The sequence below is a fragment of the Ursus americanus genome, chromosome 24 (genome assembly GCF_024610735.1).
Source record: "Ursus americanus isolate L20-20 chromosome 24, mUrsAme1.1.p, whole genome shotgun sequence".
Taxonomy (NCBI): domain Eukaryota; kingdom Metazoa; phylum Chordata; class Mammalia; order Carnivora; family Ursidae; genus Ursus; species Ursus americanus.
In genome coordinates, this window is record NC_142150.1 from 45,065,354 (window position 1) to 45,078,397 (window position 13,044).

Here is a 13,044-nt window from a genome sequence, read left to right on the forward strand (position 1 = left end):
GAGCCGGTCCTTGGCTGCCTGGGGTCAGGGAGATCACTGAGTGCTTTTGTTTGTGGTTTGGCTTTTTATCACACCTATTACAGTAGTGTTTTATCTACCTTTGACCATGTTGTACGTGCTGAAATTGCTTCTCTCTCTCTCTCTCTGGACATGTAGGTATTGAAATTGCCAAACGCAAAGGTGCCAGATACAGGCTGGGACCAGAACTGGAAATATGGTGAGAGCCGAACACACAGACCCCCAGGGTGGGCAGGTGGAGGGATCCGCATCAGCTCCCCGCAGAGGAAACGCAGGGAGGGGGGGTGGGTATGGAGAGGTGCGGCTGTGCGGGCCTGTTGAGGGGCATTGGAAGCCCGCGAGTGGGCCCACTTGACGCCCAGCCTGGCTAGGCCGGCCTGGAGTCCCGTGTCGGGTCGCTAGAGCAGCGGAGACCCGGCAGCGGGGCTGATGTCCAAGCCGCTTCTGCAGGCCTCCACCCTTCCCAGGCCCCCCTTTCATGTTTGGCCACAAGTGTGTTTCACTTACTGGTCTGGGCATCTCTCCACAAGCGAGTGTGAGTGGTCACTTCTGCTCTGCCTGTTCGCAGTGATAGGGAAGCCCGTTCCTCCTTGTCCCTTATTCAGAAATAAGCCAGCATCGGGACGCCTGGGTGGCACAGCGGTTAAGCGTCTGCCTTCGGCTCAGGGCGTGATCCCGGCGTTCCGGGATCGAGTCCCACATCAGGCTCCTCCGCTGGGAGCCTGCTTCTTCCTCTCCCACTCCCCCTGCTTGTGTTCCCTCTCTCGCTGGCTGTCTCTGTCTCTGTCTAATAAATAAATAAAAATCTTTAAAAAAAAAAGAAAAGAAATAAGCCAGCAGTCATCACGTGCAAGTGTCTTATGTACTACGGTTGTTTTGTGATGGATGTCAGCTGCCCTCTGGGTTCCCACATGTATACAGGTCCTGGCCATTTATGGGATCAGAAGTCCCACCTCAGGCCATGTCCCCGCCTCAGTTTCTGGGCTTCGTGTAAACACAAACCGTCTCCTCCCAGGTGTCTTTGTATCCGACCTCGAGGCTGCCCCTGTCTTTTTCCTCGCTAGCTGGACTTCTGTCCTTGGAATCGCGACTTCAGCTTGGGCTGTGTCTCCCGTGGCTGCCAGGAGCATTTGCGCCCTCACTTAGCCTGGTCTTCAAGACCCCCCTCAGCCAGCTGCCAGGGCCCTGGAGTCCTGGGGTGTCTCGGTGAGCTCTGCTCCTGAGCTCCAGGCTCGGTCTTTATATTTTGTCTGTTCTTCCCACTGGAGGGTTGCCCTCCACAGCCCTGTCCCCCTGGCATAATCGCTGCCCTGCCACCTCCAGGTTAGGTGCTTGCCCCTTTCTTTGTCCTGTGCTCTCCCCACACCTGGTCCCCAAATCTGGACCCGTCACTTTAAAAGGCAGAGGATTTTAATTACAGGATCCCAAGATGGTATATTTGTATCGTGTCATTTATAGCCCGCGGAGCAGGCTCACATCTGTTATTTGCAACAGTTTGCAGAGAGGAAGCTGGGGCAGGAGGGGAGCCAGGCCAGTTCATGGAGCATGCCCGCTTCCTGTCTCTGGTGGTCAGGGCTCCAGCTCCCGCCCCAGAAAGGGCACTTGGAAGGGAAATGAGGAACCAGTGCCACTGGGGCAGGCTGACTCCTGGATCTAAAGGTCCTTTGCCAGAAAGGCTGGCTGTGTTCTTTGGGCCAGTTTTGTTGACTTTGAGGGTAGAAAATGGGCTGGGGGCACTTACAGCCCCTGTTACAAAATGTCGCTCCAGCTGTTGGCCAGCCGAAGGGGCAAGGGGTCTGCTGATGGCTGCATAGGCACGGGACGTCTGGCATGCATTGCCATTTAGCATTACGTGTGGCCTGGGAGTTGCCAGGCTGTAAAAACCCCTGAAACAGGAATCTGCCTGTTGGAGAGGAAAGGCCAGCCCAGGTCTTGAGCCCTCCCGGGGGGTGTCTCCTTGACCTCATTTTCATCAGAGAACCCGGGCTTTCCTTCTCAGAACTGAAGGCTAAGAGGCCTGCTTTCCAGCTGTTCAACATGCAAATGCCAGTTTGGGGGTCTCCGTCCGTGCGCACAAAGTTTGCTCAGCACCTGCAGCATCGATGGCTCCTTGGCTGCTGCGCAGGAGTAAGGAAAGGGTTTTGAAGATTTACAAGTAGTTTACAGGCACTCTCTGCTTTGTTCCTGGCACGCCCGTGCCAGGAGACTGCCCGCAAGCCCATCTTCGCACTTCACGGCGACCTGGAGCACTGTATGAGTTTTCTGGGGCTTCTGTAAGCACAGTTCCGCAAGCTGGGAGGCTTCAAACAGCTGGGGTTGAGTCTCTCACAGTTAAGGAGGCCAGAAGCCCCAGATCAGCCTGCTGGCAGGGCCCTGCTTCCTCCAGAAGCCCCAGGGGAGGGTCCGTCCTGCCTCCTCTAGCTTCGGCTCCCAGTCCCTTGTCCTGTGGCTGTGGCCCTCCATCTCCGTCTTCTCACGGCCCCTTCTCCATGACTTCTCCTCCTGTTGGATTCAGGACCTGCCCAGGTCATTCGGGCTCATCTCATCTTTAGAGCCTTAATTACCTCTGTAAAGACCCTTTTCCCAAGTACGGTCCCATTCATGGGCTCTGGCGGCCAGGAGGTGGACACACCTTTTTGGAGGACACCGTCCGGCCTGCTACCAGCACGAACGACAGCAAGAACTAGGAGTGGCTCTGTGAGTGGTAATGGAAGGATATTAATGATCCTTGCCCGAGGAACGTGTTCTGTGGGTCCAGCTTTGTAGATCAGTGTGATTTTGGCTACATTAAAAGTTTAAAAAATATCCACGGGCAGACGGACGGGTTGACACAAGAGAGAATTTCTCATTGTAGCTTAAAGCTAGGAGAAACAGCCTGGAATCAGAGGTCTCTTCATTTCCAGTGAACTGGATCCTCTTTTGTAGCAATGATCCTAACTCAGGTTGCATAGTGGAATCACTGGTCTCACCCCAGCACGTTCTGACCCCATGGGCCCGTGGGCCCCTGCCGGCCCCCCCGGCTGCCCCGGTGCATCTCGGGGACTCCCTTGCCGCCCCTCACCAGCTCCCCCTGTGCGTCTCCGGGCTCCCCTGCTGCCCCTCCCCAGCTCCCCCAGGTCCCCCAGTGCGTCTCCGTCTCCGGGCTCCCCTGCTGCCCCTCCCCAGCTCCCCCAGGTCCCCCAGTGCGTCTCCGTCTCCGGGACTCCCCTGCTGCCCCTCCCCGGCTCCCCCTGTGCGTCTCCGGGGCTCACCTGCCTGCTCCCTTCCTCTGCAGCGGCTACGGGTGTTGGGATCATTATTACGAGTCGGACACCCTCTTGCATTCGCTCCAAGTCCTGGCTGCCCTTCTGGAATCTCCGGTCACTCAGGACATCATCTGTGACGTGGGAATGTAAGTGCCAACGCGCGGGTCTGGGAAGGCAAGCTCAGAAAACAGGGAAGGTTCAAAGTGGGTGCTATCCTACCTTGAGGGGTATGGAGTCTGCACATTCCGAAGACAGGAAAGGCCTTATGTTGAAAAGTGGGTTTTGTTCCTACCCCAGACGGTAGACCTCTAAGTCCCCCAGCGGAGGCGGCTCTAGGAAGCAGTTTTTGCAGGTTCCCCAAAATCTCCTGGGTGTGTGGGAGCACACTGTGTGCAGTGGGAGCACGGTGTTCACCCTGTCACATACGGCACCTTCTTCACTTAACGGTAAGTCCTGGGTTGATGCCACGTCACTCCACCTCCACACGCGGACCATATGGTTCCGGATGGTGCAGGGTCCACAGGCACAGGTGTGTACGGCGCAGGTACGTAAGGGGCGGGGTGCACAGGTGCAGGTGTGTACGGTGCGGGTACGTAGGGGGCGGGGTCCACAGGAGCAGGTGGGTACGGCGCGGTTTTGTAGGGGGCGGTGTCCACAGGCGCAGGTGTGTACGCTGCGGGGTCCACAGGCACAGGTGTGTACGGCACAGGTACGTAAGGGGCAGGGTGCACAGGCGCAGGTGTGTACGGCGCGGGTACGTAGGGGGCAGTCCACAGGCGCAGGTGTGTACGGTGCGGGTGCGTAGGGGGCGGGGTCCAGGGCGCAGGTGTGTACGGTGCGGGTACGTAGGGGGCAGTGTCCACAGGCGCAGGTGTGTACGGTGCGGGTACGTAGGGGGCGGGGTCCACAGGCACAGGTGTGTACGGCACAGGTACATAAGGGGCAGGGTGCACAGGCGCAGGTGTGTACGGTGCGGGTACGTAGGCGGCGGGGTCCACAGGCACAGGTGTGTACGGCACAGGTACGTAAGGGGCAGGGTGCACAGGCGCAGGTGTGTACGGTGCGGGTACGTAGGGGGCAGTGTCCACAGGCGCAGGTGTTACGGTGCGGGTGCGTAGGGGGCGGGGTCCAGGGCGCAGGTGTGTACGGTGCGGGTACGTAGGGGGCGGCGTCCACAGGCGCAGGTGTGTATGGCACGGGTCCTTAGCGGGTAGGGTCCGTATGGCGCGGGCACATAGGGAGCGGGGTCCGCATGCGGAGGTGTACATGGTGGGGGTGTAGGGCATGGGTACGTGGGGGCGGGCCCACTGGTGTAGCTCGTATGGGTGGGATTCCACTACTACTCGTGCGTGCGTGCGTGTGCGCCATCCCTGCCAAGCCGGAGCCCCTCAGTGGGCTTGTATGTCGTTCCTGCTTCTATCCTCAGGTCCGTTCTGCCTGACGGGAGTGGGGCCGTGTTTGCTTTTCTCTGCTTAGTGCAGCCTTGCTGTGCCCAGCCCTTCCTTTCCATCCCCTGTGACACGTGTTTATTGGGGCTTCGTTTCAGCAGCAACACAAACAGGATTTTTAACCCAGTGTTCAGGTTTATCATGACTCTTGATACGTTTCCCATCGCTGCTGTGACAAAAGGCTGCAAACGTAAGACACAAAAGGAACACAGATTTTTTGTCTTGTTTCCGGACGTCAGATGTCTGAAAAATGGGTCAGCCAGGCTGGCTCCTGGAGGCTCCTGGGGGGCAATCCCCCGGGGCCCCTCGTCCACCTTCAGAGCCAGGAGTCGTCCTGCGTGTGCTTACGGCTCCTGCTCTGACCACCCCCCCCACCCCCGGGGAAGAACCTGGTGACTGTATGTGGCGGCCCCAGGTAGTCTGGGGTAATCGCCCCATCTCAGGGTCTGTAACTTAGTCATCACGTCTGCAGAGCCCCTCTGACCATGTAGGGGGCTCACATTATAATCCCTGGGGCCCTGGAATTAGGACATGGGCGTTTCTGTGCGTCCTGGTTCAGCCCTCACAGGGGCTTGGTCCTGCTCGGGTCCTCTTGTCTTCCTCTCATTTTCCCTTCTTTGGTTGCTCTTCTGTGCTCCACTTTCTTCTGTTGCTTGGTGTATAATCCTGTTTTTAAAAAAGATTTGTTTGAGAGAGAGAGAGCAGGGGGAGGGGCAGAGGGAGAAGCAGATGCCTCGCTGGGCAGGGAGTCCGACGTGGGGCCCCATCGCATAACCCCAACATCTTGACCCGAGCCAAAATCAAGCGTCAGACACTCAACCGACTGAGACACCAGGCGCCCTATAATCCTATTTTTATTTTTCTACTTTTTGCTCTTCAAATGTTAATAAGCATATTTATAAAGTTATTTTCTTTTCAAGTTTTTGACTTATAAGCTCTGAATAAAACAATTATATCACGATGTCCTTAATACCGGGCCAGCTCCGCCCTAGCAGAGCCCCTGGCTTCCTGTGAAGGGGGAGGACGCGGGGGCGGAGGCGTGAAGCCCAGTATCTGTGGGAGGGGTCCAGACAGAGTGCCGGTCCCTAGAAGACCCGCCTTCTAGAAGGGGCGCAGCCCACAGGTCAGGGGGTGTTCTGAAGGAGAACCAGGAAGGCTCAGGTGCCTGAGGCCAGTAGGGGACGGAGAGGTGACAGGGTGACAGGGCTGCGTGCAGATAGGGGGGTCTGAGAACGTTCCAGGAGAGAGGACGAGCCCTAAGAGGGGACGACTATGCTCATTAGAAGAGTTTCTCCCGCTTTAGAGCCGACAGCCAGGCAGAAGCCCTCCGAGAAAGCTGCAGGGGGCCTTCCGCTTCTCTTACAGGCCTCAGGAAGCTTCGTCCTGCAACAGACATAGCACTTTGCTGTTCACAGACAGGCGCGTGTGTCCCCTCTCTCCACAGGCCTGTCATGCACCGAAATGTCCGCTACAACTGCAGGGTGATCTTTCTCAACAGGTAGGTGGCAGCCGGGAGAGAGTGACCCGCATGCCGCCTCTCCCAGGCTCTGCTGCCCTGTGGTGTGCTCCCTCCTGGGAGCCGCACGGTCCCTGGGAGCCGTGTGCTAGGAGACCACTTCCGGAAATGCCCAGTCCTTAGTGTCACTGCTTCTCCCGGTCTCTGCCCACCACGGACCCCTTTGGGTATTAGAAGGACAGACCGCAGGGTGGGGCTGCTGGCCGGAAGTCGTTGGAGGGAGGGTGGTGTGCCCTGTTCCCCTGGCAGACCCCAGACGTCCGCTGCCCACCCAGCACCCCTGCTGGGTCTCGGCAGCTCAGTCATGTCCACCGTCAGGGGAGGGTGGACCAGTGGGCCGTCCCTTGTGACCGGGGGCTCATCTCAGGAGCTGACCTGTCCTCCTGCCTGCAGGAGGGTCCTGCTCATCAGACCCAAAATGGCCTTGGCCAACGAAGGCAACTACCGGGAGCTGCGCTGGTTCACCCCATGGTCACGGAGCCGGTGAGTCGCCATGCCCCACCGTGGCCTCTCCGTGGATGCTTGGGTCACATCTTCCCTGGGCGGAGCCGTGGTCCACGTCACGGGGGAGATATGTGAGAACTGGGGGCAAGTTCCTGCCGTTTTAGGTACGGCTGTCTTGAGGCTGCTGGTTACGGTATGGCCACGTTATCACGGAAGGCTCGTCGGCCGCGGCCGTCAGGCATCTCGTGTCCGGAGCCATCCTATATGCCAGGGTCTCTCAGCCCCGGCCCGAGGCTCGGGCTGTCCCATGCGTGGCACGCGGTGCAGCAGTGCCCCTGGCTTGCCCCGTAGGTAGTCCGTTTGTGACCAGCCCGGATGTGTCCCGACTTTACCAAATGTGCCCTGGGGGCACAGTCACCCCTGGGCGAGGAACCTGCCCTGTGCTCTTGCTGGGTTCCTGGTGCACATGTCGCTCTGCTGCTCTTGCAGGTAGAGCCTTTAACAGCGTGTCTCAAATGCTCCGTAGTTGGATGTAGGAGAGCGTCGGGGGCTTGTGTATTTCCGCCACCCCCTTCCTGCACAGTTCTGTGGGACTTTCCTCGCTGTCCTGGGCTGACCAGCTGCCTGCACCGCTGTCTCTGACGAGTTGCTCATTCGCTGGCACATGGCTTCTAGTAGATTCCAGAGGTTCCCACCACCCCCTCCTGAGGTTGATGTCTAGATCACGGTTTACTCTTCGAGGATATAATCAGGACAGCCAGGTGGGAGAGATGCACGGGGCCGGCCGTGGGGGTCCACTGCTGTCCCCGGATCTCCACGCAGTCGCCAACCCGAGAGCTCCCCAAACCTCCTCGTGCTTTGCCGTTTTCTGGAGGCTTCCTTACAAGGCATGATCGTTGGCCTTTGGCCACTGAACTCAATCCCCGGCCTGGCTCCCTCCCTGGGTCCCAAAGCTCCAATTCCCTGATCCCCCGGGTTGGCTCCTGCAACCTGGGGCCTTTCCCACTGACACCATTAACATGGAAACAACTTTATGGCTCTTATCTCCGTAAAATCCACGGGCTTTAGCCGCTCAGTGCCAGGAAGACCAAATATATTTCTTATGATAAGTCGTAACGTCATACTTTCTAAGCAACAGTCCACCGAAGGTGAATTTTTGATACCTTGCCTGCCTGCAGATGTCTTTATTGGAGTCTTATGTGTGGTGATTAGTTTTGCAGAATTAAAAACAAAACCCCTAGGTTAAAAATAACCTTCCTGCGTAGGTATCGTTTGTAGGATTGCTTTTGGCTTGTGCCCTTGCTGGGAAGAAGCCTTGGTGCTACTGCGGGTCTGCTTTGCTCTCACGTGATTATTTTCTTTTCTCCAGGGCATGCGGAGAAGTTTCTCATTATCTTTGGTCTTTTAAAATTTTGTTATATGGGCCTTGGTGTGGGTCTTTGGGCCTTTGTGTGAGGCCCTCTGACCCTGTGACCCGAGGCCCAGGTGACTTAGTTTTGGGAAAGGTCATCCGGTCCTTTCTGGGCAAGTTTCCATTCTATTTTTTGTTTCTGGAGCACCTCTTGATGGGGATTCGATTTCCGGGACCGTCTTCTCTAGCCGTCTTATCTTTTCTTCCCCACATTCTAGAAGATTCCATCATCTTACTCTCTGTCTCTACTGAAATTTAAATTTAGCTATTTTTTTTTTAAGATTTTTTATTTATTTATTTGACAGAGATAGAGACAGCCAGCGAGAGAGGGAACACAAGCAGGGGGAGTGGGAGAGGAAGAAGCAGGCTCATAGTGGAAGAGCCTGATGTGGGGCTCGATCCCATAACGCCGGGATCATGCCCTGAGCCAAAGGCAGGCGCTTAACCGCTGTGCCACCCAGGCGCCCCTTAAATTTAGCTATCTTATTTTTCATTTCTGAGAGCTCTTTCTCATTTTCTCATGCTTTCTTATGTAAAGCACCTGTTTTGAGTGCCCTCTTTGATCTGAGCCGCACAGGGAGCCGGTTTGCAGCTCTTACAGAGCAGGTGTCTCTGGTGTTGGGAGGTCGAGCCCACCTCTGCCACTTGGCTGGCCCTCTCTGGGCCAGCAAAGTGACCAGACCTCTCTGCGCCTTGGGGACAGTCTCGGCAGTGATCACGTGGGGCTGTGGTTGTGGGGATGACATGAGTCTGTGCGTAAAGTGCCAAGCGCAGCACGTGGAGAGTGTTTACGTGGCATCCGTGTCCTTGTGGCTTCCTTAGTTCTGAGAAGAGTGCTGGCAGGTGGGGGGGAACCAGCAAATACTCGTCGATTGACATGCCCAAAGGCTATTGCTCAGGGTGTATAGAGGACTCCTAATCAGCAAAAAACAGAAAAAATAATCAGAGAAACTCAAACAAAAATAAAGGTACAAAGAAAATGGAGAAATCTGATAGAAGCAAAACACAAACATGCGAACCGATGCTGGATATCGCTAGAATTCAGGCCGATACAAACCGGCACCACACAGATTTCTTTCTGTACCACGGAACGGTGCAAGGTTGGAGAGCGCCAGGTCCCAGCGAGGGCGCCAGACCAAGGGGGACTTTGGAAAACAGTTGGGCGTTCCCTTGTGAGGGGCAGTGGCCCGCCTCCCCGTGCAGTGGGCCTGCAGGCACCTCAGGGGATGAGGCAGGGGTGAGGCGGGACACCCGCAGTGAGCGGGGACAGTGTGAGTCACGTCGAGGCCGAGAACAGGTGCACTGGCCGTAAGGGCAGAGCTTCTGCCATGCTGGGCCTCTGCTGTCCTCATCGTGTGCGCACAGCGGTTTTGACGTTACTGTTGGGACTTTAATTTTTTTTTAAAGATTTATTTACTTATTCATTTGAGAAAGAGAAAAAGTTCGCACACGAGCGGGGGAGGGGGAGATATAGCCTCCCCGCTGAGCAGGGAGCCCGCTGCGGGACTCGATCCCAGGACCCCAGGATCATGACCTGAGGTGAAGGCAGACGCTTCACCGATGGAGCCCCCCAGGCGCCCCTATTGTCAGGACCTTGATTTCAGGAACGTTATCTTATTTCCCATTTCCAGAGGCTTTTGTCCTCTTGCTCTTTGTGTCCTGGATCCTGTGCTGTCGGACAAGTCTGTGGATGTCTTACGTGTCTTTCGTCTGCTCTCTGCCCGCTTACTTGTATTTTCTCTTGCAGTGCATTCCCCTAAGTCTGTCATCTGTGCCGTGCTCAGCGGGGGGCTCTGTTCTTCAGATCTGTGCACGTTTCCAGTTTTTCAGATCCTTTTCATCGTGTGCAAGCTCCCTTTTTGTCTTTTTCTACTGTCTGATCGTCTCTTCTTTGAGATCTTTTACGGGGGCGTGTTGGCTCTGAATTTCCTGGGAGTACGTCTCTCTCATCTCTGTCATGTGGATGCGTGGGTCTCACGGTGGCTCCTTCAGACGGTCGTTCGTGTGGTTATGCCTGTGGAAGGGGTGGCGGCGGGCACCGAGCTGGAGCGGCTGGCTCACGCTTTGGCTCCGTTGAAACGACAGAGATCTTCACCCTCTGGGTGCTGTGCCAACATGGTCGTGGTAATTGGGCACGCTGCTGTGTCCCCACCGTAGTAATGACCACAGGACAGGTTCGGGCCTCTTCAGAACACAGAAAAAAATAACCCAGCTCTTGACTGCAGAGAATTTAGGAATCTGCTCATTTTCGTGATGTTCTTACATGCACCCCCAGACTTAAGCACGGTGAGACGGGCCACAGGAGCTCTTGTAGCTCCTCGGGGGTGGAGAAGGCTTGCAGTCGGCATGGCCAAAGCTGATTTCTTGGCAGGAGTACACAGCTGGGATTTTTCTAGAGGGTGTTGGCTGGGAAGAAAGGGCATCCAGCCAGAGAAAGGCCTAGGCTGTGAAGAGGAGTCAGGCATGGGGACCGTGGGAGGAGATCGGGCCAGCCTGAGCCAGGTGTTGGGTGACAAGCTCCAGTGCGGGACTTATCCTCACGCTATTTTGGGTCTTGATGAACCCCGGTGAAGCTCCCCGGCCACAGGCAAGGTGATCGCCGGCCTTGGAGCAGAGAGTGAGCGCGGAGGCGAGCGTATACCGTCTCCTGGTGGTGTTGCTTTGGTCTGGTGCTCGGTGGGTCTTACTGGGCTGGAGGGGAAGGAGAGGAAAGGAGAAACCTTGGTGGGAGCTCTTCCTTTTAGAGTGAATTTTGACACCGTGACATCGTCATCAGCAAACCTGCCCGTGGTGGATAGAGAGCTCACTGTGGGATGGCGGGGCAGCCGAGACGGTCAGAGCTCCCTGGGCAGCGTGGTGTCAGCGAGGAAAATGCACGGAGCTTCCTCTGTTCACCCCACATGCTTCTCCTTCTCTGAAGGGGTAGTTAAGGCGTGTGGGAGCGGCTGACAGTTCTCTGGCGATCCGGGGGTTCGAAGCTCCTGGGTTGGTGTTTGGTCCCATCAGGATGCCATCCGTCCTGCTCTCTTTGATGCTTGTCCTCAGGCCTACGGTGTTTTCCTCCCCAGGCAAACAGAGGAGTATTTTCTCCCCCGGATGATACAGGACGTGACAAAGCAGGTGAGTGTTTGGGAATAGATCTCATTTTCCAGCCAGATGTCACAGTTCTAGGCTGACGGTGCACCACGTGGGGCAGGACCCTTTGGGTGAAAGCCCCAGAACCCGCCCTGACTGGTGAAGGAATAAAGCCAAACAAGGGGAGAGATTCCTGTACAAGTAGGGAGACTGGAACCCCGGGGGTGCTGGGCACTTCCTTTCTCTTACGTCAGTGATTCTGTGCCTGTTCATGCCAACCCCTCTCCTCCGGCTCACCTGCTGGGGTACCCTGGGGACCCAAATTTTGGAGAGGGGAGGGTTCTAGTTACAAAACTAAGGAAGACTTTACCTGGCTGCCCCTTCAGTCCGTGAAGACCCAGCCTCGGACATCTGCAGGGTCTTGTGGACCTGACTGGCCTGGTCTTCAGGGCTTCGATCTTCCAGCCTGATCTGGGGGCCGCGTCCACCTCTTCCTACAGGAAGCTGCTGGGGTGACGGCTGGAACCCTGTTCTGTCCACTTCCCACAGGTGGCTGGAAGCCAGGGGCACAGGGGGTGCTTTAGGGGGGCCCTGACTTCTCTAGTTTCTGCCTGAGTTCCCATTCTGGTTGCCAAGTGTATTAATTTGCTCAGACTGCCGTAAGCAAGCAGCACAGATGGGGGGGAACGTTGTTGAATAACAGATACTTAGCTCTCGGTCCCAGAGGCCGGCGTCCGAGATGCAGGTGCAAGCAGGGCGGGTCCTCCCGAGGCCCCTCTCCTCGTGTGTGGACGGCCATGCTCTCCCTGTGTCCTCAGGGGGTCGTCCCTCTGTCAGTGTCTGTGTCCTGTTGTCCTCTTGTTACAAGGACCCCTGTCACACTGGATCAGGGCCACCCTGGTGACCCCGTGTTAACCTTGATCAGCTCTGTAAAGGCCCCAGCTCCAGATAGGGTCGGGTTCTGAGGTGCTAGGGGTCAGGGCTCCAACACAGGAATCTGAATGGGACACAGTTCAGTCCCCAGCACCACGTTCTCTGTACCCCTAATGACTGCACTTCGGGCATCTCATAACGATTTACGGAATCTCTCCAGTGGAGGGTTGGCAGGGAGTCGGCTGGACCTTAGGGACAGACCTGAGCCAGCAGGGGTCCCTCTCGCCTGATTCCCACTGGGTTCCGGCTCCATTTGCCTCTTGGCCATCGGTGGCTTCCTCTGCTTTTCCTTGGAGGACGTTGGCCGCCCCAGCCCTTGGATGGAGGTTCCCTCTGCTCGGGAGCCACGCTGGGTCTCTGGCACAGGTCTCGGTTTGTGAGTGAGGCCCTTCCAGGGGCCAGCTGGGGCTCAGCACCTTCTGCACGGACAGTCAGGGACAGCTGAGGTTTGGACAGGGACTCTCAGCCAGGTCTGGTCATCTCCAAAGTGACCTGGAAGCTCATTTGACCACGAACTGCAGCAGGGAGCACAATCTGAAATCATCGTGACCCAGAACAGACTCTGTGTCTGTGTCTGTGCCTGAAACAGACGTGTCTGCAGCAATCCTGACGGTGAGATGCTCCCCATTTCATTCTTCTGGGATCGTCGTATGTCCTAAAATCCATCTGAGTGGAGACGCACTCAGCTGATGTGGGACAGAGGCTGCAGCTGGAAGGGTTTGCCTGGTAGCTGACTGAAGGAGGTTGCATGAACTGGCCCTGGTAACTGTGAATTGAAGTTCAGGAGCATGTCCGGGAACAAGGCAAGAACAGCCCAGGACCTGCGCCCCGTGGACAGCTCAGGCCAGGGGGCAGTCAGTGAGCATGGCTTTGGATGTGTGGTTACCAGTCTGTTGCTCTGAGCCCTGGCCTTGCACAGCACAATGGTGTGTGGATTCCAGCCATGCCCGTGTG

General features: G+C 56.7%; 1 protein-coding gene across 6 annotated transcripts in view; it reads left to right on the forward strand.

Annotated features, from left to right (window-relative positions):
* Window positions 1-13,044, forward strand: part of NADSYN1 (NAD synthetase 1) — a 35,302-nt gene that overhangs the window by 1,905 nt on the left and 20,353 nt on the right. For 5 of the 6 annotated variants that reach the window (XR_015721478.1, XR_015721479.1, XM_087855107.1 and 2 more), the window contains exons 2-6: window positions 157-217; window positions 3,293-3,409; window positions 6,156-6,209; window positions 6,621-6,710; window positions 11,151-11,202. Coding sequence is in view for 4 of the 6 variants with exons in the window: in XM_087855107.1 (XP_087711233.1) it covers window positions 157-217; window positions 3,293-3,409; window positions 6,156-6,209; window positions 6,621-6,710; window positions 11,151-11,202 (374 nt within the window). In the remaining 2 variants the exon portion in view is untranslated. The remainder of the gene's footprint in view (window positions 1-156; window positions 218-3,292; window positions 3,410-6,155; window positions 6,210-6,620; window positions 6,711-11,150; window positions 11,203-13,044) is intronic. The other variant, XM_087855110.1, reaches the window with a different exon arrangement.